Below are 24,419 nucleotides of genomic sequence, written 5' to 3' on the forward strand. Positions count from 1 at the left end.
GGAGACGATTTGTGGAGGAGAGGCCATCACGTGGCTTTTTTGGTGTAGTTTGCCCTCAAAACCTCCGCTATATATAGGAGGAATAGGAGGGAGGGCTGCCTTGCCTCCTCCTCCAAGAGGAGAGGTTCGGCTGAAACTAGGGAGGAGAGTCCTCCTCCAATTCGGTTTGGTGGAGGACTCCCTTCCTAGTTGGTCTCCTCCTTCCCTTTTCCCCTTTCTTTTTTCTCTTGGACGAAATAGGCCTTAGTGGGCTGGCGGCACCAGCCCACTAGGGGATGGTGCGCCAGCTTTAGGCCTACTAGGTCCTCTCCCGGGTGGGTGGTCACTCCCGGTACTTTACCGGTAATGCCCGAAATCTTTCCGGAAGCCAAATGCAACTTTTTTATATATCAATCTTTACCTTCGGACCATTCAGGAGCTCCTCGTGACGTTTGCGATCTCATACAGGTCTCCGAACAACTTTTTGTCACCAACATACACCAACATACATAACTCAATATTACCGAAATGTCACCGAACCTTAAGTGTACAGACCCTGCGGGTTCGAGAACTATGCATACATGACCTGAGACAATCTTCGGTCAATAACTAATAGCGTGACGAGGATGCCCATATTGTCTCCTACATATTCTATGAAGATCTTTATCGGTTGAACCTCTATGTCAAGGATTCAGTTAATCCCGTATGCTGTTCCCTTTGTCCTTCGGTATGTTACTTGCCCGAGATTCGATCGTAAGTATATCTGTACCTAGTTCAATCTCGTTACCGGCAAGTCTCTTTACTCGTTCCGTAATACAAGATCCCGTAACCAACTCCTTAGCCACATTGCCTGCAAGTCTTGTTATGATGTTGTATTATCGAGTGGGCCCTGAGATACCTCTCCGTCACACGGAGTGACAAATCCCAGTCTTGATTCACACCAAGTCAATAGACACCTTTGGAGATACCTGTAGAGCACCTTTATAGTCACCCGGTTACGTTGTGACGTCTGATACACACAAGGTATTCCTCCGATGTCCGGGAGTTGCATGATCTCATGGTCATAGGAACAGATACATTGACATGCAGAGAAAACAGTAGCAATAAACTGACACGATCATATGCTACGTTCATAGTTTGAGTTTTGTCCATCACATCATTCTCCTAATGATGTGATCCCGTTATCAAGTGACAACACTTGTCTATGGCCAAAAACCTTGACCATCTTTGATCAACGAGCTAGTCCACTAGAGACTCACTAGGGACAGTGTTTTGTCTATGTATCCACATATGTATTTGAGTTTCGAATAAATACAATTCTAGCATGGATAATAAACGATTATCATGAACAAAGAAATATAATAATAACCAATTTATTATTGCCTGCAGGGCATATTTCCAATGGGATGGAACGCGGATGGTGCAGGATGGCGCAAGAGCTGATTTCTCCACTTCTTTCGTCGTCGGTTCCACGCTTGCCTCCTCATCTTCATCCCCGAAGCTCGGCTCAAAGCCGTACATGCACACAAGAGAAGGGTCAAGTAGATACCACCCTCGAAGGGGATAAAAAGACATGCGTAAGATAGAAGATTCACATTTATATGTTTGAAATAGATGTTGCACGTGTCTCCTAATAGAGGTGCTCTTAACATGCTGATGTTCATAAGGTGCTTCACATTACCTTGTATATATATATGCTAAAAAAGAATTTTAAAAAAATGGACATCATTATAGTACGAGAAAAGCAAACAATAGATCAAAAGGAGTCCCACTATCTACATTATTGGTTACCACATAGTACACATCTCCAAGGACCCGCCCCATCAATAAAATCCATGTCCATGATAACATCATATCCTCAACGAAATATACGAGCAAGGGACATATCAGATCCCGACGACATCCTTCCAAGGTTCAAAACACCCTAACTCACCTCTCCTAGCACCGCCTCGTTTGTCTCACCGTCGCTTCCATACCCACACTTTGCAAGAGGGATGGTTCAGTGAGGTGACACGCTAACTCATCTCTAACACTGCGTTTGGATTATGAATCAATCTGTGGTTGGATGGTTATAAAGGGAATGTGGTATCCCGAGTCCACGAAGGGGCAAGTCCTCGTGCTTGCATTTATTCCTAGATTTATTTTAGAATTTCCAGTGATGCACATTCAGTGGGATATGTTCCGTCGATGACGGGTTATCTATGTTGACTTCATAAATTTCTAGATGATATGTCGGTTCAGTCTTTTGAAGGTGCTCATAATAATAGAGTATGCATATGTACGTTCATACGTATAAGTGTATGCGCGTGTATATAAACGTTTGACTATGTACCGTGTTAAAAAATAACACTGCGTTTGGATTCTGTATTTGGATGTCTACTGTATTGAGGCTGTGTTTTGGATTTGGTATTTCAAAAATATAGTAAAATTTATAGTATTTGGGATGTAAATGTAAACGGACTGAAATAGAACCGATACACCCGCTGGATCTTTCGCATGGAAAGTGCCCTCCCACGAAGCCACGATACGGAGCCATACCCCTCCGATTTCGGCGCCGTGGTAAGTCCCCTCGCCGGCCGTCCTCCTCCGTACTCCGGCATAACCGTCCGCCCCGCCGGTCCTCCTCCTCCTCCTCCCTCTGTGGTAGCTCCCCTAGCCGCCCCCCTCCTCCTTCCCGCTGGTCCTTCTCCTCTGCCCGTGGTCGCCATGGCCTTGCCCGAGCCGTCCACCGCCGCTCCTGCTCCTCTTCCCGTGCTCCGGCGTCCCTTTTTTGCTCCGGCTTCCCTCCCGTGCTCCCATGCCCCTCCTCCCCTGCCTGCGAGGTCCCCATCTCCCCTGCTCCATAGCCACCAGATCCAGTCGCTCCTTTTTCTTCCCCTGCCTATACTCCTCTTTCTTGTTCATGTACTCAAGTCTCATTCCCTGCCCCCCTTTCTCTTCCCAGCAAGCAATTTCTTAGCTTTGTAAGAGTCCTTGTAATTATTTTGGAAAGTTTGCTAACCCTAATTTTTTGGGGAAGTTTGCCTTGAATTTATGCAAATAATGTTTTCCTGTCTGGCTGGTTGAACTTGAACCTATATGTAATATTTTGTTTTGCTACATTTGGAACTATGCCATGTTGAACTTGAACTTATCTGAACTATTGTGTTAAATTTGGAACTATGTCTTGTTATTGTTGAGAATTTGGAACACCTATTTAAACTATGTGTTCTAATTTTTTGGTGCAAGTGATTTTTGTTGTTGTTGTCGTGTCAATATTATATGATGCCGTTGTGGATTTTTAGAATATTTGATCATATTTTATGCTATATAATCATCCAATTGCAGTCACACATTTTACAAATTTTGTTTTGATGGATATACTAATATTGCTATGCAATTTCATACTTTGGCATTCAAACATGATTCCATATTGAAACCTCAGTAAGGTTCAAACGACCGAACTCGTATTCCTGTCCATTATAGTTTCCTGACTGAATTGGAATCAAAACCAATTCAATACAGAGGCCTCCAGTATAGACATCCAAACAGAGCATAAGCTTCAGTTTAGTATCCCGCTCAATTCATCAATCTCGGTGTCCTCGGCCGTCGCCGTGCTTCTCGTTGCGTCGCAGCGCGCAGATCCCGATCTGTGGTGAGGGGTAAGCGTGTCGGAGGAGAGCATGATTGAGGAGGAATGCGCGCGGAATCCATGGGATTTCTATATCTGGTTGATTTCGTGTTTGGAATACACGCGTGTTGGGATTTTGGTTGGCAATCATGCATGATTGATCTGCATCTCCTTGTTAATTGTCGCAGGTGTGTGTGACCTGTGTTGAGCTGTTTTCTGGCGGAGTGTGAAATGGTGGATTTCCCGGAAGGGTTGCGACGGCTCGCTGGTCTCCTACTCAAGTGCTGCGATCTTGACATACCAAATCGGCCCAAGGGCCTTGAGGATCCTGAGCGTCTGGCAAGGGAAACAGTTTGTATGTTTCTTTGCCTCTAGTTTCTTACCTCCATTTACCGGATCAGCCAGTATCTTGTATCTCTATTTATATATTCCTTGTTGTGCAGTTAGCGTAAATGAGATTGAGGCATTATATGAATTGTTCAAGAAGATTAGTAGTGCCGTGGTTGATGATGGTGTGATTAATAAGGTTAGTAAGTTCTGCCGGTTTCGTTGGGTGTGTAGTGTGGTGGTTGACAATACTCCCATAGCGTTCAATCTCATTTCAAGGCCTTGCTTGTTGTATATGTAGGAAGAATTCCAACTGGCGCTGTTTAAGACTAACAGGAAAGATAGCATGTTTGCTGACCGGGTATGTCTATGTGGCTTCTGTTTAATGGAGCTATGTTGTCACAAAAAGTCCATGTTGTTTTGTTTTTGTCTTTAGTTGGTACTTGTTTTATTTGTTCTTTTGCGTTATTGGTTATTTGGTTCACCTTTCATGTAGCTTTTCGTACTTATATATGGCGCGGAAGCATCTTGAATGCAGTATGAATATTGGCAGTGAGGCAGTTTTCTGTGGAGTTATCTAAAACACTAAGATTGAGATTTTAAGTTCTGATCATCTGCCAAGTCACATGTGTGATGTATTTGGGCTTACACTCCCACATGTCTCCAGTTGCTGACGCAGCATTTCGGCACTTCATCAGGCACTGACTGACTTTTGAGTAGCTTTAGGCTGTATGACAGCCTAAAACTATTGCTAACTGAGCTCTAATTTATAATGATGGTACAACAAAATAGGAAAAACCTTACATAAAACAATAAACAGTAGATAAGTACAATTGTGTATCTAAATAATGAATATTCATTACATCTTATGCTATTATTCCTATATCAATATTATAATGAGAACCAAAATCTGCAAAGGTAGGCACTAAATCAAAATCTAGGTATATTTCACTGTAAAACATGGTTATATATATGAAGTAGGCAAATTTGCAAGGACTTAAATTATCACTAGCACGAGATAGTAGGGTGTAGGGTCCCACGTGGCCTCATCTGTTGGAAATGATGTCAAGTTATTACTTCCTGCTACTGTTACAAATCATTACTTTGTGAACATGGATATATAACACAATTATTTTTGATGATCTGATGTCAATACTTATTGATGCTGTACTTCAATCTATTTAGGTGTTTGATTTGTTCGACACGAAGCACAATGGGATTCTCGAATTTGAAGAATTTGTGCGAGCTCTTTCTGTATTCCATCCTAATGCACCAGTTGATGACAAAATTGATTGTAAGCCATCATGCTTTATTTTTTTCATTTGTTTACGACATGGTTGAGCGAGGATTAAGTTTAGTTTTTTCCTCTTTGATGCGACAATTGTTCAAGACATGGATCTTCAATTAGTGCTGCTTAGCAAATGAATATGGGAAGTTAGTTGTCTGTTGACTTCATCGGCAGATTCACACAAATTGTTATCATTGATATCCCCAACCCTGCAATTTAGACGAACTATCATTGGAATCCTGGTGGTTGCAGCTTGCAGCTAGACGCTATTTTGTTTAATTTAGTTGTATGTGGAGACCACCCTGGAAGTGAGGGACCGAGGGTGGGTGGTGTTTAGGATACATATATGGATCCCAGTCTTAGGCAGTTTATACACACTCATCTGTTATTACTTAGGCCGTGTTGTGTTCAGTTTTCTTCTTTGGTTTCTTGCATGCAAGCGCATTAATGCCCTTTTGTCTCAATATCTTATCGATTTCTTGTATACATAGCATTCACATCGGTCAGAATTTATGCTGTGTCATACTAAATCATTCGTTCTTCTAATCCTATGCCATATATGAACTACTTGCAGTTGCTTTCAAACTGTATGATCTCAAACAACAAGGTTTCATTGAAAAACAAGAGGTACTACCTTCATTTTGCCTATTGTGAACTCTTTTTGTGTTCTATTGTATTTTGGTATGAGTCAGTAGTCCATTTGTTTATCATGCCAGTCGTGTTCCTGTTCAAGGAATTTATTTTACTGCCAGTGAAAAATTAAGTGTGGTGGGAGAGCTATGCACGTCAACAGTAACTAAATCAAGAACCATGCGAAGCACTCATACATAAAAACCGATGCCCTTCAGTCCTTCCATCTTAATGTTACTCCTTCGTTTTGTGCTTGGAGAAATCATGTCTATATAACATCAAGTTCAGCGGAGAAATTACCTCGAGAAGAAGTCATTGTGTGCTTTCTTAATTGTCAGGTGAAGCAAATGGTGGTTGCCACACTTGCTGAATCAGGAATGAACCTATCTGATGAGGTTATAGAGGGTATTATCGACAAGGTATACTTAGAGTATACTTTTGTTATGATGTATATCTGTAGAATTTATTCTTTTGCTTAAGGGGACAAAATTATTTTTCTTCATCGCTAGACATTTGAGGAAGCAGATACAAAGCATGATGGCAAAATCGACAAGGAGGAATGGCGCAATCTTGTCTTGAGGCATCCATCTTTGTTGAAGAATATGACACTCCCATATCTAAGGTCTGTATGGCTCCCCTGTTTGCCCCCCCCCCTCCCCCCCCCAACCCCCAGCAACTTGAGTCAAGTTGTTTTACTGATCAGTATCTACTTTGGCTCCGTGGGATATGTGTGAAGCTCAACATGCAAAATTCTTAAGGATCAATTTGCTCTGCATTTTCTGATCTCACAGAACATAGCCCATTTAACTTTGGAGTACTATAATTCAACTTACTCGATTAGCCGAGGGGCGCTGCATGTGAATAGTATACTCCCTCCATTTCACAATATAAGACCTTTTAGAGATTTCACTATAAGACAACATACGGAGCAAAATGAGTGAATCTACACTCTAAAATTTGTCTAGGTACATCCGTACATAGTTTATAGTGAAATCTTTAAAAGGTCTTATATTTAGGAACGGAGGGAGTACATGGTTGTAACTCGAAACTAGGTCGAAAATGCTGATGTGGTTTGAGATTAAACACAGATCAGAAAACAGGTCCCTTTATTTTGCACAGCAGTAACAACAGTTTGACTCCCTTCTTCACGGCTTGATTAATAACTATGGATTTTTTGTTCTAATTATAAAATACTTGATCAACAGGGATATTACCACAACATTTCCAAGCTTTGTCTTCAACTCTCAGGTCGAGGATGCTTGAGAATCCAGTTTCTAGGTTACCACTGAAGCTTGTGAGAGGCCACGGCAGACCATGTCGTAGGTGGACCTTGTGTATTTTTATTTGTTTATTCCTTTTTGGTGATATCCTTGTGCTTGGAACAATTCTTGTAATTTTTTCACTTCTTCAAAATGTGAATTCCCATCAATCTCCTCGTGTGAGGGTTCTTCTTTTGTATATACCTGAGTATAAACTAGAATTAATTGTTCCTTATGTATAAACGCTCTTCAGATACCCAGTTGCCTGTGCGAGTAGCAACTGAAAAGCACTAGTTATATCCATATTTTTATAGTTTTACTGTTTCGTTCATTCATTTGGTTGTTCTTGTGGCATTACTCATTACCCCCTTGCCATTGTCAGTTTTGGTGGCTGCATAGTTGGAAACCTTTCTTAATACATACTTCCTCTGTTTCATAATATAAGTGTGTTTTTGACAGTGTCAAAAACATTATTATATTATGGGACGGAGGGTGTACATGACGACTTTGGTGATGCCTTTGATATTCTTCAGGTAAAAAAAACTTTACACATTTGCATTGTTTAGCATTTGCCTGCATAGGGCATTTGTGTTGCATCTCAGCCGGACTGGGCAATATTGAAACCCTCAAATCAATGCAGGTACATCATATAGCACAAATTCATTGTCAATTCAGCAATGCAACAAAGCGAAGTAAAGCACAATTCAATAAATGCCAAAAAGTCACTTAGCTCCCGGCCAAGATGATCCTTGAATCATTCGTGTCCTGAGCTAGCTGCAACCTCTCTTTTTCAAACTCAATTGATCCAAAAGTCTTTGCCTTCTCCAGCTCCCCATTTGACATACACCTCATGCTTCTCCAAGTCGACCCTCTCCTTCTAAAGCTGCAAATTATTATTCATTCTCTCCCGATCCATCCTATCTTTCTCTGTATCCAAGAAGAGCTTCTATTTCTCTTCTTCTCCTCCTTGATGGAGAAAATGCTCGTCTATGTGAAGGGTATTTTGTTCGCCGCGACGTCTCGCGCCGCCCTGCCCTTCTTTCATTTGTTTTCCATCACTTGGCGGTTTATCTTTGGCCTCCTCTACCGACTGCGCCAGCGCCGCCAGCAGCCCAGGTGTGTCGTCGGGGCCGCCGTCTTGGTGCAGTGCCGCCTGCTCTGACGGGAGCGGGACCTCCGACAAGGCAGGAGGGGTGGCGGTGGCGGGTGCGGATGCGCGGCGACGGGAAGGGCCGAGGGCGATGGACGCGGTTGCGCAACGACGTGAAGGGCCGGGGGTGGCGGGCGCGCGGCGACGGGAAGGGCCGGCCTCCCACGGGATGTCTCCGGCAGGGAGACCACGGGCGACGCGCCAAAACGCCCCAACGACATCGTCGAAGTTCTTACTTGTCCAGAAGCGGCGGCGACCTCTCCCGTCATACCGACCGTCGGGGTGCCTCCAGAGTTCCTCCCTCGACGTCGGTGGACCGAGGGTTGGGTGGCCGTCGGCGGAGATTCGCCACGGCCGCGACAGCTTTGCCGACAGCGGCACGGGCAACCCGAACCAGGCCAGATCTTCGGTCTCGGCGACGGTCAGGCTGGATGGCCAGACGCCGCCCAGTGCCACACCGTCGCTGTCGGACTCGCTTGACATGCCGGCCACGGCAGAGATGATCGTGGCGAGAAGGGAGAGAGAGAGGAGGAGGGGATGGTGCTGGCCGGGACGGGGCCGACATCTGCTTTTATAGCCCGCGGGGGCAGGCGAGGTGGCGGGCGGCCGAACCGCGCCGTTAATGCGCAAGACAGGCGAGGCGTCGGGGTCGGTCGAACCGCGATATTGATGCACGCGGCAGCCGAGGCAGCCGAACCGCGACATTACTACACGCGGCGGTGCGAGTGCGCGGCACACGAGGAGGCTGGCTGGTCAGCGGGCGCGGTAGTTGAGGATGAAGGTGACGGTGCCAGCCCGCGGCGGGCGAGGCGGTCGGCTGGTCAGCGGGCGCGGTAGTCGAGGAAGAAGGCGACGGAGGAAGAAACCCCTCCCGTGCATGCCCACGTCTGCCTCACCCGCATGCATGCCCACGTCTGCCTCCCCCGCATGCATGCCCACGTACGCCTCCCCCGCATGCATGCCCACGTCCGCCTCCCCCGCATGCATGCCTGGAAATCGCACAACCAATCAGATTGTATCTCGCGGATCGCCCTCCTCCCTGCAGATCGACGGTCTTTGTTCGACGCTAGGGTTAGATGGACGGTCCTTGTTCAGCGCTAGGGTTAGCAATGTTTGGGAGGGGTTTGGAGCAGTCAAAGTTAGGTTTGATCATAATTCAAATGGGCATAAAAAATTCAAAAAAAAAACAGAAAAATGAAAAACCAGCGCACATAGTCTTCTTATGTCATATACTAACAGTTTAAGTTGATAAACAAGGTCTACATACATTTAAATGACAAGTCTAGGTGTCTTATGTGATATCTCAAACTCTCTTGTATGAAATGAAGAGAAGTGTTTTTGGGGAAATGAACATGAAAAATTCAAAAACGTCACCACACCTTCATTTTGGAGTGACTAAGAAGGATCCAGAGTTAGTTTTTCATTTTCATGTTTTAAACTTGTTTAAATGTTGGTCAAAGTTAGGTTTGACCAGAATTCAAATGGACATAAAAAGTTAATTTTTTTTTAGAAAAATGAAAAACCTGCGTACATAGTCTTCTTATGTCATATAACGATTTAAGTTGATAAATTAAGGTCTGTATACATTAAAACGACAAGTCCATGTGTCTTATGTGATATCTCAAGTATCTCAAACTCTCTTGTATGAAGTGAAGAGAAGTGTTTTGGGGAAATGAACATGAAAAATTCAAAAACCTCACCACAACTTCATTTTGGAGTGACTAAGAAGGATCCAGGGTTAGTTTTCATTTTCATGTTTTAAACTTGTTTAAATGTTGGTCAAAGTTAGGTTTGACCAGAATTCAAATAGGCATATTTTTTTTAGAAAATAAATCAAAAAAGAAAAACCAGCGCACATAGTCTTCATATGTCATATACTAACGATTTAAGTTGATAAACAAGGTCCACTTACATTAAAACGACAAGTCCATGTGTCTTATGTGATATCTCAAGTATCTCAAACTCTCTTATATGAAGTGAAGAGAAGTGTTTTGGGGGAAATGAACATGAAAAATTCAAAAATCTCACCATAGCTTCATTTTGGAGTGACTAAGAAGGATCCAGGGTTAGTTTTTCATTTTCATCTTTTAAACTTGTTTAAATGTTGGTCAAAGTTAGGTTTGACCAAAGTTCAAATGGGCATAAAAAATTCAAAAAAAATAATAAGAAAAATGAAAATCCTGCCCACATAGTCTTCTTATATAATGTACTAACGACTTTAGTTGATAAACAAGGTCAACATACATTAAACTGTCTTATATGATATCTCAAATATCTCAAACTCTCTTGTATGAAGTGAAGAGAAGTGTTTTGGGGAAATGAACATGAAAAATCAAAAACCTCACCACAGCTTCATTTTGGAGTGACTAAGAAGGATCGAGGGTTGGTTTTTCATTTTCATGTTTTAAACTTGTTTAAATGTTGATCAAAGTTAGGTTTAACCAGAATTCAAATGGGCATAAAAAATTCAAAAAAAAAATCAGAAAAATGAAAAACTAGCGCACATAGTCTTCTTATGTCATATACTAACGATTTTGCAATGACTAAGCAGGATCCAGGCTTAGTTTTTTATTTTGATGTTGTAGACTTATTTGAATCTTGGTCAAAGTTAAGTTTGATCAGAATTCAAATGAGCAAAACAAATTAAAAAAATCAAAAAAAGGAAAAACCAACGCACATAGTGTGTATATGTAGGATATATGTGTAGGAAAGTTATTTGGCTGATTTAGACAAGGTCAAAAAAAACCTTGCTTAGAAATGAGGTCGTTTACCCTACCTTTGGAGCTCTTTTTTAGCACATTTTTCATGAAAATTTCAAACACCTCAAATACCTCACCACAACTTCATTTTGGAGTGACTAAGAAGGATCCAGGCTTAGCTTTTCATTTTGATGTTTTAGACTTGTTTAAATCTTGGTCAAAGTTAGGTTTGACAAGAATTCAAATGAGCAAAACAAATTCAAAAAAAGGAAAAACTAGCACACATAGTTTGTGTATATAGAATATATGTGTAGGAAAGTTATTTGGCTGATTTAGACAAGGTCGAAAAAACATTGCTTAGAAACGTGGCCGTTTACCCTACCTTTGGAGCTCTTTTTTAGCACATTAGGTTTGACCATAATTCAAATGGGTATAAAAATTCAAAAAAAAAAACAGAAAAATGAAAAACCATCACACATAGTCTTCTTATATCATATACTAGCAATTTAAGTTGATAAACAAGTACTACATACATTCAAATGAAAAAAATTGACGTATGAAGTGAAGAGAAGTGGTTTGGGGTTTGGAACATGAAATTTTCAAAAACCTCACCACAACTTCATTTTGGAGTGATAAGAAGGATCCAAGGTTAGTTTTCATTTTGATGTTTTAGACTTCTTTAAATGTTGGTCAAAGTTAGATTTGATCAGAATTCAAATAAGCAAAACAAATTCATAAAAAAAAATCATCACACATAGTCTGGTGGCGGTGCAGGTGGCGGCGGCGACACATGACGGCCGGACGGCGAAGGGACAAAGTGGCGTCGAGTGGCCCGACACTGGCTTTGATTTGGGGACGTTGTTGCACGGTCCCACATGTCAGCTCAGGACCCACGTCCATGCGGTCCCACGTGTAAGATCCGGACCTACTACCACTAACGCCGTCGGACGGAATGGACTCAAAATTGCCGTTTGACCTCGTCATAGTAGTTGCGCACATACTAGGGGCAAAACTGAGCACGATTCGCAACAGAGGGAAAAACTGAGCAAATGGACACCACCGAGGGCAAAAGGATAATTAACCCTTGATTCGATGGCATACGGAAAAACAAACAAATCAATACAAAGAGGGGCAAAAATTATACCGTGTCTTGGTTCGCCATTTCATCGAACAAGACATGGGCAAACCCAAAGCCGACGGTTCTTAGAGCTGTCCACGCTCGTTGGAGTTACAACGAGTCATACACCATCTCTGACGCCTCCTATTGCGTCCATCCATGCAGAATCCCTAGCCAATCGTCTCGTAAAAAGGAGTTGGTCGTGACCGGGCAGGATGGCACCTTCCTTCTCAGCAACACGGTAGACGCGGACTCGGTCATGAACGGAGCATACACATCCATGTCAACGTTGATCACCTCCTTGTTTGCAGCATCCTTCGCCACAGCTCATGGACGAGACCCTCGAGGACGAAACTGAGGCATCATCTGTGTCGTCGTCTAGGAGGAGGGATACGGGGTACTCAAAGACGACATCTATGACGGCTCATAAGCGCACACTAAGGGTGGAAGACGGTGATGACTCATACACGGGAACTAGAGGACTGACGCGGTAGGAGGGTAACCAATTTAGGTGTATTAGGTCAGTTTGAAGGGATTTGGTGTGGGTTCGGTCTGTCGGATCTGACATGGTGGGCGCTCCGTGTCCCCCAAAATCCTCCCAAATATGGGCTAGGTTCGAGGGGTGTTAGACGTCCGAGACATACAAGACCGGTTTGAGGGGGTCGTGTTACTGATCGAGCCGCCCGGTCAGACGTATATGGGGGATTTGAGGGGTCCAATTGTGGATGCTCTTGAGGTATGATCCACCCAATATGCTATACCAAACTGAAATACCCCAAATGCCACCCAATGCTCAAGACTGCGTTGGGCCATCTGGAGCCCATCTATGAATTGTTTTCCTTTTTCTCCCGTCAATCATTCAGATTCATTTTTTACAAGGATCAACCATTCATATTCATGATTTTGTATTCACATGAATATGAAAGAGAAGTACTTATTTTCTATGTGATATGGAGTGGTCTTAGTGCAAATGTTCGATCTTACATTTTCTAGCTTAAAACCTACTCCAGTGTATACATCTTGTTAAGGCCGACTTTAGAAGCTTTAAACCAACCATTGCAGTATTTTAAATTTGTGTTTGAATGAAATCCACAATCGATCATGATCATGGTGTAATCTTCCATGTCACATACATCCGGTAGTGTGCATAAATGATATGAATGGATTTCAATGCACATAACACCAAACATGAGTGAATGATCATCATATAAACATCACAAGGATATAGTATCGACAATTACAAAGTGTATGAACAAACACCACGAAGTTTAAGACAAGCAAAAGATAAACCAAATGTTTTTAAAACAAAGGGAGCAACCAAAATGCAACTCCCTCTCTCGAAGCCCTATGATCTATACAATTCTCACCCTTTGGCAACAAGCTACCTAAAAGCTCGAAGGTATGGAACTAAGCGTCGCTCTGGGCATGGTCTCCTACGGTGGCCATGGGAGGAGTCGAAAGAACATCATCCACGAATGCTTTAGCTGATGTCCTCTCAGGTGGTGGTGTAGACACTGGAGGTTGATACGTCTCCAATGTATCTATAATTTTTGATTGTTCCATGCTATTATATTACCATTTTATGATACTTTTTGGGTATTTATACACCTATTTATATTATTTTTTAGCACTAACCATTTGACCCCGTTCCGAGTGCCAGTTGTAGTTTTGTGCGTGTTTTTTGCTTTTCAGGTTTATAGTACCAAAAAGAGTCCAATTGCCATGAAAATTTTTGGTGATTTTTTCGGGAGCAAAAGAAGACCTGGAAGCTTCGTGAGGAGGCCTCAAGCCTCATGAGAGGAGCACCACACAACTGGGCGCACCGAGGGGGGGGTGCCTACGCCCTGTTGCCTCATGCTCCCCTCGTATGCCTCCCGGCATACCACTTCATCCTATAAATTCACGTTAATCCCAAAAATCCTAGGGAGCACCCCGAAGAACTTTTTCCACCACCGCAAGTCTCTGTTCCGCCGTGAGGCCATCTGGAGCCCTTTTCCGGTGCACTACCAGAGGGGGAATCGATCGTGGAGGACCTCTACATAAACCTCGCTGCTCCCATGGTGACGCGTAGTAGTTCACCACAGACCTACGGGTCCGTAGTTAGTACCTAGATGGATCTCTCTCTCTCTTGATCTTCAATACAATGACCATCGCATCTTCGCTTTGATCTATCCAATGTAACTCTTTTGTGCGGTGCGTTTGTTGGGATCCGATGAATTGTGGGTTTATGTTCAGATTATTCATGATAAAAATTTGTTTCTTTTCTGAATTCTAAATATGATTCTTATGTGCATGATCATCATAGCATCGTAAATCTCTCTGATCCATTGATTTGCGTTGGCCAAGTAGATTGATCTTTATTAAGCGAGAGAGGTGCGTTGTAGTGGGTTCAATCTGACGGATTTCTATGTCTAAGTGAGATAGTAGGGAACAAGATACATCTCTGTACTTTTGCCACTAAGGATAAAACGATGGGTTAATACATATTAATTGAGTTCTCTTTGTCTACATCATGTCATCATTCTCTAAGCGTTACTCTGTTTTACTTAATACTCTAGATGCATGCTGGATAGCGGTCGATGGGTGGAGTAATAGTAATAGGTGCAGGCAGGAGCCTATTTGCTTATGGACGTGATGCCTATATACATACGATCATTGTCGTGAATATCAAAGAACTGTTCACTTTTCTACCAATTTCTCAACAGTAATTTATCTACCCATCATATGCTTGCTTTCATGAGAGATGCCACTAGGGAATGCTATGGCCCCTGGGTCTGTTCACTTCATAATTTACAAATGCTACAATTTCTTCGCTGCCTTTAGTTACTTGTTATTTACTTTTCACTTTGAAACTTTCAACTTCACTACTTGCTGGCAAATAACGAGACAAGGGGATTGACAACCCTCTTGCCCACATTGGGTGTAAGTGTCTGTTTCTTTTGTGTGCAGTTGCTGAAGATGGGGTTTAGTTATTACTCCTATTGGTTCGATAAACCACGGTTCTCTACTAAGGGTTACCTATCTTGTGCTGCATCACCCGTTCCTCTTCACAGAAAATCCAACGTAGGTCACAAGCACCAAGAAGGATTTCTCGCGACGTTGCGGGGGAGTATCATCAACCTACTATCAAGCCAATTAACACAAAGTATCATTCACTTGTTCTTCTTTTTATTTTCTATTATATTTTTCTTTCTCCATAAAAATCTAAAATCCAAAAATATTTACATTTCCTTGTTGCTAGATTACTTCTTTGTTTGTCGTCATGGCTAGTTCTTCTTTTGTTCCCTTTACTCCTGATAATGAGGTTCTCAATTTGGAAGGAGAAAGTTTAAAATATGCATGGGATAGGATTTGAAATGCTCAAAATAAATCAATTCATAAGCAATCCCCCAACATCTTGCTACGTAATTTCTACGTTTGTATTACCACTTGGTATAGATTTGCACTTGACATGATTACCGACGGTAATTTCTTAACGAGCCACACGTTGGATGCTTTTAAGGTTGTGGAAAATTTAGTTGGGTCACGACCTATTACCATTAATGAAACTATTTTGACCATGGAACATGTTGTGCAAAGGCTTGATGCTATTGAAAAGAAAATTACTACTAATGAACAAACTGAGGAGTTAGATAAAAAGCTTCACAATCATATCACTCAATATGGGTCACGAGTAGGAATGACTATGAGAATATTAAAGGAGAAGGACACAATTATGGATGAGAGGGTAGAACAAAGCATGAATAGGATTGATAAAATAGAGGAAGTCATTGATAAAGTAGGTTCCGCTTTCACTCCCTCAAAAACTAATGCTAGTACCTCTCGAAATAAAAGTCCCAAGTTCATCTATGTTCCTAAAAGCATTAGTACCCCTCCTACCAAAAGAAACGAGAATCTCAAAATGATTAGTGTGCATACCAACTTTATAAACTTGAGAAAGGGTCTTATTCTCAAGCCTCCTATTGTTCCCATTATTCATGGTTGTGTTATTGAGGAGCTTGATGTCAAGGATGACAACACCTGAATCATTTGCATTATGCCTAGTTAGGGGCGTAAAACAATAGTGCTAGTTGGGAGGCAATCTAATAGTTATCTTAATTTTCGCTCTTTACTTTCTATTTGTGTGTCATGACATGATTGTTTCCTTTGTAATAATTATGTTTTTGTGTTTAAATTAGTGTTTGTGCCAAGTAAAGCCTTTCAGATGACTTGCATGATTAACGGTGCAAAAAGAGAAACTTTAGCATCCACTGCACATGCTGGTATACTGCCAAAGGCATTCATATGTAGTAATATCATATCCGTCTTCATGTTGAGTTGTAAGTAAATAAAAGTGTGATGATTGACTCCCCGCTTATTTGCGTTGGTTTCCCTCAAAGCTTAAAGGGTGGTGTAGCACAATGATGACAAGTATTTCCCTCAGTTATGAAACCAAGGGATCAATCCAGCAGGAAGATCCACAAGACTATGTAAGTGTTACATGCACACAAATAACAAATCCTCGCAACCCACTGCGTGTAGGGGTTGTCAATCCCTCATGGGTAAAGTAAAGGATAGATTGATAGGTGCAAATAGAGTGATGGCAAATAAAATACAAGGTATTTTTGGGTTTTTGGATAATGTAGATCATAAAATAAAAGAGCAAATAAAATGGAAACGCGACTAGCAAAATAGAGATTGCAAATAGATGATGTAAATAGACCCGGGGGCCGTAGGTTTCACTAGTGGCTTCTCTTGAGAAAATATAAAATGGTGCATAGACAAATTACTGTTGGGCAATTGATAGAAGAGCGAATAATTATAACAATATCCAAGACAATGATCATGTATATAGGAATCACATCCATGATAAGTAGACCGACTTTGTTCTTCATCTACTTCTATTACTCCACACATCGACCGCTATCCAACATGCATCTAGTACATTAAGTTCATGGATAAACAAAGTAATGCTTTAAGAACGATGACATGATGTAGACACGATCTATTCATGTAGGAATATACCCCATCGTTTTATCCTTAATATCAATGATACATGCGTGTCATGTCTCTTTCTATCACTAAGATTGGGCACCGCAAGATCGAACCCATCGCAAACCACCTCTTCCCGTTGCAAGATAAAAAGATCAAGTTGGCCACGCAAATTCCAAATATCGGAGAAGAAATACGAGGCTATAATAATCAAGAATGGACACAATTTCATATATATGATCATTGATGACCCACAAGTATAGGGGATCTATCATAGTCCTTTCGATAAGTAAGAGTGTCGAACCCAACGAGGCGCAGAAGGAAATGACAAGCGATTTTCAGTAAGGTATTCTTTGCAAGCACTGAAATTATCGGTAGCAGACAGTTTTGTGATAAGGTAATTTGTAACAAAGGTAGTAACAAGTAACAATTGTAACAAAGGTAGTAACAAGTAACAATTGTAACAAAGGTGCAGCAAGGTGGCCCAATCCTTTTTGTAGCAAAGGACACGCCTGGACAAACTCTTATATAAAGAAAAGCGCTCCCGAGGACACATGGAAATTTATGTCAAGCTCGTTTTCATCATGTTCATATGATTCACGTTTGTTAGTTTGATAATTTGATATGTGGGTGGACCAGTGCTTGGGTGTTGCCCTTACTTGGACAAACCTCCCACTTATGATTAACCTCTCTCGCAAGCATACACCACTATGAAATAGGAATTAAGATAAATATAACCATAACATTAAACATATGGATCCAAATCAGCCCCTTACGAAGCAATGCATAAACTAGGGTTTAAGCTTCTATCACTCTAGCAACCCACCATCTACTTATTACTTCCCAATGCCTTCCTCTAGGCCCAAATAATGGTGAAGTGTCATGTAGTCGACGTTCACATGACACCACTAGAGGAGAGACAACATATAACTTATCAAAATATCAAACGAATACCAAATTCACATGATTACTTATAATAAGACTTATCCCATGTCCTCAGGAACAAACATAACTAATCAGAAAGCATATTCATGTTCATAATTAGTGGAGTATTAATAATCATTAAGGAACTGAACATACAATCTTCCACCAAATAAACCAACTAGCATCAATTACAAGGAGTAATCAACACTACTAGCAACCCACACGTACCAATCTGAGGTTTTGAGACAAAGATCGGATACAAGAGATGAAATAGGATTTGGAGACAAGATGGTGCTGATGAATATGTTGATGGAGATTAACACCCTCTCGATGAGAGGATTGTTGGTGATGACAATGGCTTCGATTTTCCCCCTCCGAGAGGGAAGTTTCCGCGACGGAATAGCTCCGCCGAAGCTCTAGATTGGTTGTGTCGAAGTTCCGCCTCGAGACGGCGGCGACACGTCTCGAAAGCTCTGATATGATTTTTTCCATGTCAAAACCCTTCATATAGCAGAAGATGGGCACCGGAGGCCTGCCAGGGGGCCCACAAGCCTGTAGGGCATGGCTAGGGGGTAGGCCGCACCCCGTGGCTTGTGGCTTCCTCGTGGGTTCCCTCTGGGACTTCTTTCTCCCATTATTATTTATACATTCCAAAACAATTCTCCGTAACTTTTCAGGACTTTTGGAGCTGTGTAGAATAGGTCTCTCAGATTTGCTCCTTTTCCAGTCCATAATTCGAGCTGCCGGCATTCTCCCTCTTCATGTAAATCTTGTAAAATAAGAGAGAACAAGCATAAGTATTGTACCATAATGTGTAATAACAGCCCATAATGCAATAAATATTGATATAAAATCATGATGCAAAATGGACGTATCAACTCCCCCAAGCTTAGACCTCGCTTGTCCTCAAGCGAAAGCCGAGATCGATAAATATGCCGACATATTTAGAGATAGAGGTGTCGATAAAATAAAATACGGACATGCATGCATCATGATTATCTTTAGAACAACAACACATATTGACATAGAATATCTTATACTAGAGTAACAATTCATTCACAAGGCAAAATATGCATCAAGAACTCTATTGAGAACGAACAAACTATGATTTCAGCCATTGAGGCAATTCCACTTTATCACAACGTAGGAAAGAATCAATATAAATCCACATACTCAATCATCTTATAGTCTTTCATAATTGCTAACACTCACGCAGTACCTATGAGGTCAAAGCTTCAATCGGACACAGAGAAAGATAGGGGCTTATAGTTTTACCTCCCAACTATTTACCTCAAGGGTAATGTCAACAATAATAACTCATGATCACCCACATCCGAGTGGATATATTTGTGTAGATCATTCCCCAATACATGACGCTTGCCAAAAGGTAAAGGAGAAATAAAGGAAATGGTGATGATCACCACGACTCTTACATAGTTGGATGGGAATGATACTAGAAAGTAAGAGTAACAGATAGGCCCTTCGCAGAGGGAATCCGAGGTTGCCATGCACTTTTATAGTTGGATGCACAATCTCTTAATGCAAAAGAATGTCACTTTATATTGCCCCTTGTGATAAAGAACTTTATTATGCAGTCCGTCACTTTTATTTCTTCTATATCACAAGTTCGTATAAAGTTTATTTTCCTCACACTAATAAACCACACATATTTAAAGAGCAATTTTGGTTGCTTGTGTTAGAGCATATATCTCCATATGTGGTTTTGGTAATTGATGACAACTCCTATGGACTAATGGTTGTTTTAAGTTATATTTATAGGACTTGTCCATAGACACTTCTTGAAGTCCATCTGTTGGGTTCAAGGAGTTTATATGATGACCAAGATGTTATTCACGGTATTATCCAAAGAATGGTCATAGAAACACTAGGTTGATCAAGATCTCAGACAAAGAGTAAATCAAGATGATCAACACACAAAGCGTACAAGATGTACCGAGAGGGATAAGTGATCCCATGGTATGGTAAGCATTGTCCATTACATGTTTGTGTACTAACCCATGGTCTTTGTGAGACTCCTATGTGGGGGTTAGGTGTGTTTCCATTGGGCTTGCTTCAAAAGGAAGATCTCATACAACCCATGAAGGATGACGTCAAGTGGTGATCGTCATCAAGATTGTGGTGTGCAAGTTCAAGTGGATCAGCACGAATATATCAATGAAACTATTGTCAATGATCATGTGCTGACAAGGACAACCTCATGTGCTAACAAGGACAAGATCAAGATAAGCATTCCTGAGCACTACATGCTTGATTCTTGTGGATGTTCACATGGTGGATAGGACAAGATCAAGATAAGCATTCTTGAGAACTTCATGCTTGATTCTTGTGGATGTTCACATGGTGGACAAATGAAGATGAATACATAAGCTAGGCTTTCCGCATTGTGTATGGGAAAGCTACTTGAAGAATTCATCATGTCTTGCTTTCAACTTGAGCCAAGAAGGAACAACAACATCAAGCTCAGGTGAAAGGGCTAACTCAAAGGTACTAGTTCCCTTGACGTTAGTGGTGCGGAGTAATGATCAGCGAATAAAAGTATACACTCAAGTATGGATCATCAGTACTCTTTTATGATTCTTGAGTCCTTAGGGATCCCACACTATTAAGAGGGGATCACAGGTTTTGCGATGAACTTGCTCAAACTACATCATCACTTTCTGCTCAGACCACATCTCCACTGCTTTGCTGTTATCTGTAAACAGAACCAGTGCCTCGGACATTCGGCTTCCTCCGGACGTCCGAGGGCCGGACGACCGACTACCTCGGAAATCCGGAATCCTATACCAGAGAAATCAGAGCCATTTAACTCGGACTTCCGGCTCCCTCCGGACGTCCGAGGCCCGGATGTCCGGCCAAGTCCCGGAAATCCGGAAGCCTGCACCAGTAGAAGTTGAGTTCTATATCTCGGTAATCCGACTTCCTCCGGACGCCCGAGGGCCAGACGTCCGGCCAAGCTCCGGAAATCCGGAGGTCAACACCAGTAGAATGTGTGCACTATATCTCGGAAATCCGGCTTCCTCTGGATGCCCGACCACCGGATGTCCGACACCCATCGGAAATCCGGAAGCCACCACCAGTAGAACTTGTGCTGTATAACACGGACTTCCGGGCCACTCCGGACGTCCGTATACTGATGAATTCAAATATGTCCAGGCACACCTACAGGCCTCGGACGACCGACCCCTGTCGGACGTCCGGTCGCTGTTTAATTCAAAATAGTTTCAGTCGTATCTACAGGCCCCGGACGACCGACCCCTATCGGACGTCCGACTCCTCGTGGTCGACCGGACTTCTGACAACTGTCGGACGTCCGGACCCTGTGTGACTTAAAGTGTCCCCAACGGCCCTTTTTCTCTCCACTCTATAAATACCCCCCTCCCACTTTGTGAGAGGGTTGCCTAACACAGCCTTATCCTCATAAGAACACATTTCCACCTCACACACATTTGCTCACTCCAAATCTTAGAACCCAAGAGCATTTGTGAGCCCCTTTGAGAGTTGTTCCAATCAAAAGATAGATCTTCTCCCTCTCCTTCTCTCAACCCAAGCTATTTGTGATTTGAGCAAGTTTTGAGCATTCCCTGTGATCTTGTTACTCTTGGAGGTTGGAGACTCCTAGGCGGTAGGAGTTCTTCGGAGAGGAATCAATCTGTGTGATTTCCCCCGGAAAAGTTTGTGAGGGTTTGGAAGCCACCTCAAAGGCTTACCACTAGTGGTCGAGAAACGCCTTCGTGGTGTTATCTCAAAGGGAGAATAGGGCGAGCCTTCGTGGCGTTGGTGTGCCTTCGTGGTAACATCCATCTCTCTAACGGTGACTAGCTTCCCTCCAAGGAAGTGAACATCGGGATACATCTTCGTCTGAGTGACCTTGGTTATCCTTAACCCTAACTCCTTACTTGTGGTTTACTTGTGTTATTTGAGCATACATACATTGCATATTGGTTGTGCTCATTATATTGTGTTGGCTATTTCTTTTACAAGATTAATCATTCAAGCATACCCTCTATATCCACACGTTCATACTTGCAGCCCTTGATATATCGTGTTGATATAGTGTGATCTAGTATCTTGTGTTGTTCACCTACTTGTCGTGTGATATAGCTCAAGTAAGTTTGTGTAACTTACTTGTGCTTGTTAGTAACTGTGTTGTGTCCATCTTGGTAGTTCGTGTTGTTGATACACGTTGCAGTGCCTAGTGCATTTAGGATTTGTGCTTGACAAGTACCCTCTTAGTTTATTTCCGCATTAGGTTCAAGCCAAATATGAAGAAGTCTTTAAATAGCCTATTCACCCCCCTCTAGGCGTCATCGAGGTCTTTTCAGCTTGCACCGATGACAACTTATTTGAAGGATCTTACTCAATCCATATGTAGGTATGGTGGACTCTCAAGGCAAATCTAGGTTAAAGATTTTTGGATGCACAAGTAGTACCTCTACTTGGTGCAGGAGTTTCTTTTGGCTAATAGGAGGTGGAAGCAAGCAACACAGGTTGAAGGATCTACGACCATATAACTTCTATTCGGAAATAAGCAAACATAACTCATTATGTTGTCTTCCTTGTCCAACGTCAACCTTTTAGCATATAATATTTTAATGAGTGCTCACAATCATAAAAGATGTCTAAGATAATATGTTTATATGTCAACCTCTCTTTCTTTATTACTTCCTTTTAATTGCAACAATGACCAATAGCTTTGTTTGTCAACTCACAACAAATTTCAATCAACATACTTTTTATATATGAAGTCATCACTCCCATAAGATCATTATGTATGCTCTTTTGCTTTTATTCTATACTTATTTCTATTTCTTTTTCTTTAGATCATGGCAAGCAAGCAAAGCCCTCAATTCAAAACTACTCTTTATTATATAACTCACGTACTTTCTTACATAGGGGGAACAAAAAGAAAAACTAAAAACTAGATCACACTAAAACTTTATTCTATTAGATCAAGATATAACTAAAAGGATCGAACGAAGAAAAGTAAAAATGTGTGATGGTGATACGATACTGGGGCACCTCCCCCAAGCTTGGGACAAGACAAGGGGAGTGCCCATACCCATGTGTTCAGTTGTCTTCCTTCAGAGGTGGTGATGTTAGAGATGTTGGTGAGATTGAAGGTTTGTCCTCCATCTTCCAAGGCATGGGTGCACCATCGTGAAAAGATGAACTAGTCGCCGAGATCCTCAAGCCTGCATCCAAACTCATTTTCTTAAATCTGTATTCATACTCACAGTTTTGGTTTTGCAGGTCATAGATCTGGGCTTGGAGGTGCTCAATTTTCTCGTAAATCTTGAAGATGTGATCCCAGAGGTCCTTGGTGTCTAGCTTGTGCTTATGGGTGAACTCCGTGATCATCAGGTGATTGGCATTAAGTCCTCATTCCACAATCCCTTGGCATTTGAAGACCTGTTGCTCCATTGCTTCGAGCCTTGTCTCCACGCTTCAGGTATTCTTTGGCCCCTTAACATCGCGGATGTGCAGCACCCCCTCATGCATTTCAACGGTTTGAGGGTGTTGCAGCACCTCCGAAAGATAGGGTTTGCTGACCCTCTCAAAGAACTTGTCCTTCTGAGAACTTGAAGACTCCATGTTGATCTAAATCTGTTACAGAAACAGCTCGAAACAAAAACAGGAGATGTTGTCGAGATACGGAGGTCAAAACCTTCGGGAGATTATATAATGAATTTTTGCCGTCCCGAAGGAGTATTCCACAAGAAAATGGAGTCCGTAGGGTGCACGGGGTGTCCACAAGTCTGCAGGGCGCGACCAGGGGGGGGGGGGGTTAAGCCGCGCCCTCCTGGCTTGTCGCCTCCTCGTGCACGCTTCAGACTGCTTTAAATTTTCCTAATTTTTTAAATATTCCAAAACTGGTAAAAATTGCCATTCAAAACGTTTTGGAGTTGGTTTGCTTACCGTAGCACATACATATTCTTATTCGGAGTCCGAGAAGTTCTGATAGGTCTCCCCTAATGTACTCTTGCAGAGTTATTGTATTGATAATATTAGTTTCCACATTTATGGGAGTACCTGAGATATAATGTTTGATTCTTTGCCCATTTACCACCTTCAGATTCGTGACTTCGGCGTTGTTGATCTTGATGGCACCGGAACGATACACTTCCTCGATAATGCAAGGCCCTTCCCATTTAGAGAGAAGTTTTCCTGCAAAAAATCTTAAACGAGAGTTGTATAGCAGGACATGGTCACCTACATTGAATTCACGATTTTGTATCCTTCTATCATGCCATCTCTTAACTTTTTATTTAAACAACTTGGCATTCTCATAGGTCTGGGTTCTCCATTCATCAAGTGAGCTAATGCCAAATAACGTCTTCTCACCGACAAGTTTGAAATCATAGTTAAGCTCTTTAATTGCATAATACTTTATGTTCTAGATCTAGAGGTAAGTGACATGGTTTACCATAAACCTTTTTATAAGGA

The 24,419-nt window shown here is 42.0% G+C and overlaps 1 protein-coding gene across 1 annotated transcript; it reads left to right on the forward strand.

The window, feature by feature from the left end:
* The first annotated feature begins 2,445 nt into the window (after positions 1-2,445).
* Positions 2,446-7,424, forward strand: LOC123395877 (calcineurin B-like protein 6). The gene is made up of 9 exons (XM_045090908.1): positions 2,446-2,538; positions 3,778-3,944; positions 4,033-4,115; positions 4,218-4,277; positions 5,102-5,210; positions 5,779-5,831; positions 6,173-6,253; positions 6,344-6,456; positions 7,040-7,424. The coding sequence occupies exons 2-9, from the start codon at positions 3,821-3,823 to the stop codon at positions 7,095-7,097; spliced, it is 681 nt and encodes a 226-aa protein (XP_044946843.1). The 5' UTR covers positions 2,446-2,538; positions 3,778-3,820; the 3' UTR covers positions 7,098-7,424.
* Positions 7,425-24,419: the final 16,995 nt, after the last annotated feature.

The sequence above is a fragment of the Hordeum vulgare genome, chromosome 5H (assembly GCF_904849725.1).
Source record: "Hordeum vulgare subsp. vulgare chromosome 5H, MorexV3_pseudomolecules_assembly, whole genome shotgun sequence".
NCBI lineage: Eukaryota > Viridiplantae > Streptophyta > Magnoliopsida > Poales > Poaceae > Hordeum > Hordeum vulgare.

Coding starts and splice junctions, on each gene's coding strand:
- LOC123395877 (XM_045090908.1), top strand. CDS start 3,821: ATGGTGGATTTCCCGGAAGGGTTGCGACGGCTCGCTGGTCTCCTACTC. Junction 5,211..5,778: donor AGTTGATGACAAAATTGATT/GTAAGCCATCAT, acceptor AACTACTTGCAG/TTGCTTTCAAACTGTATGAT. Junction 5,832..6,172: donor GTTTCATTGAAAAACAAGAG/GTACTACCTTCA, acceptor CTTAATTGTCAG/GTGAAGCAAATGGTGGTTGC.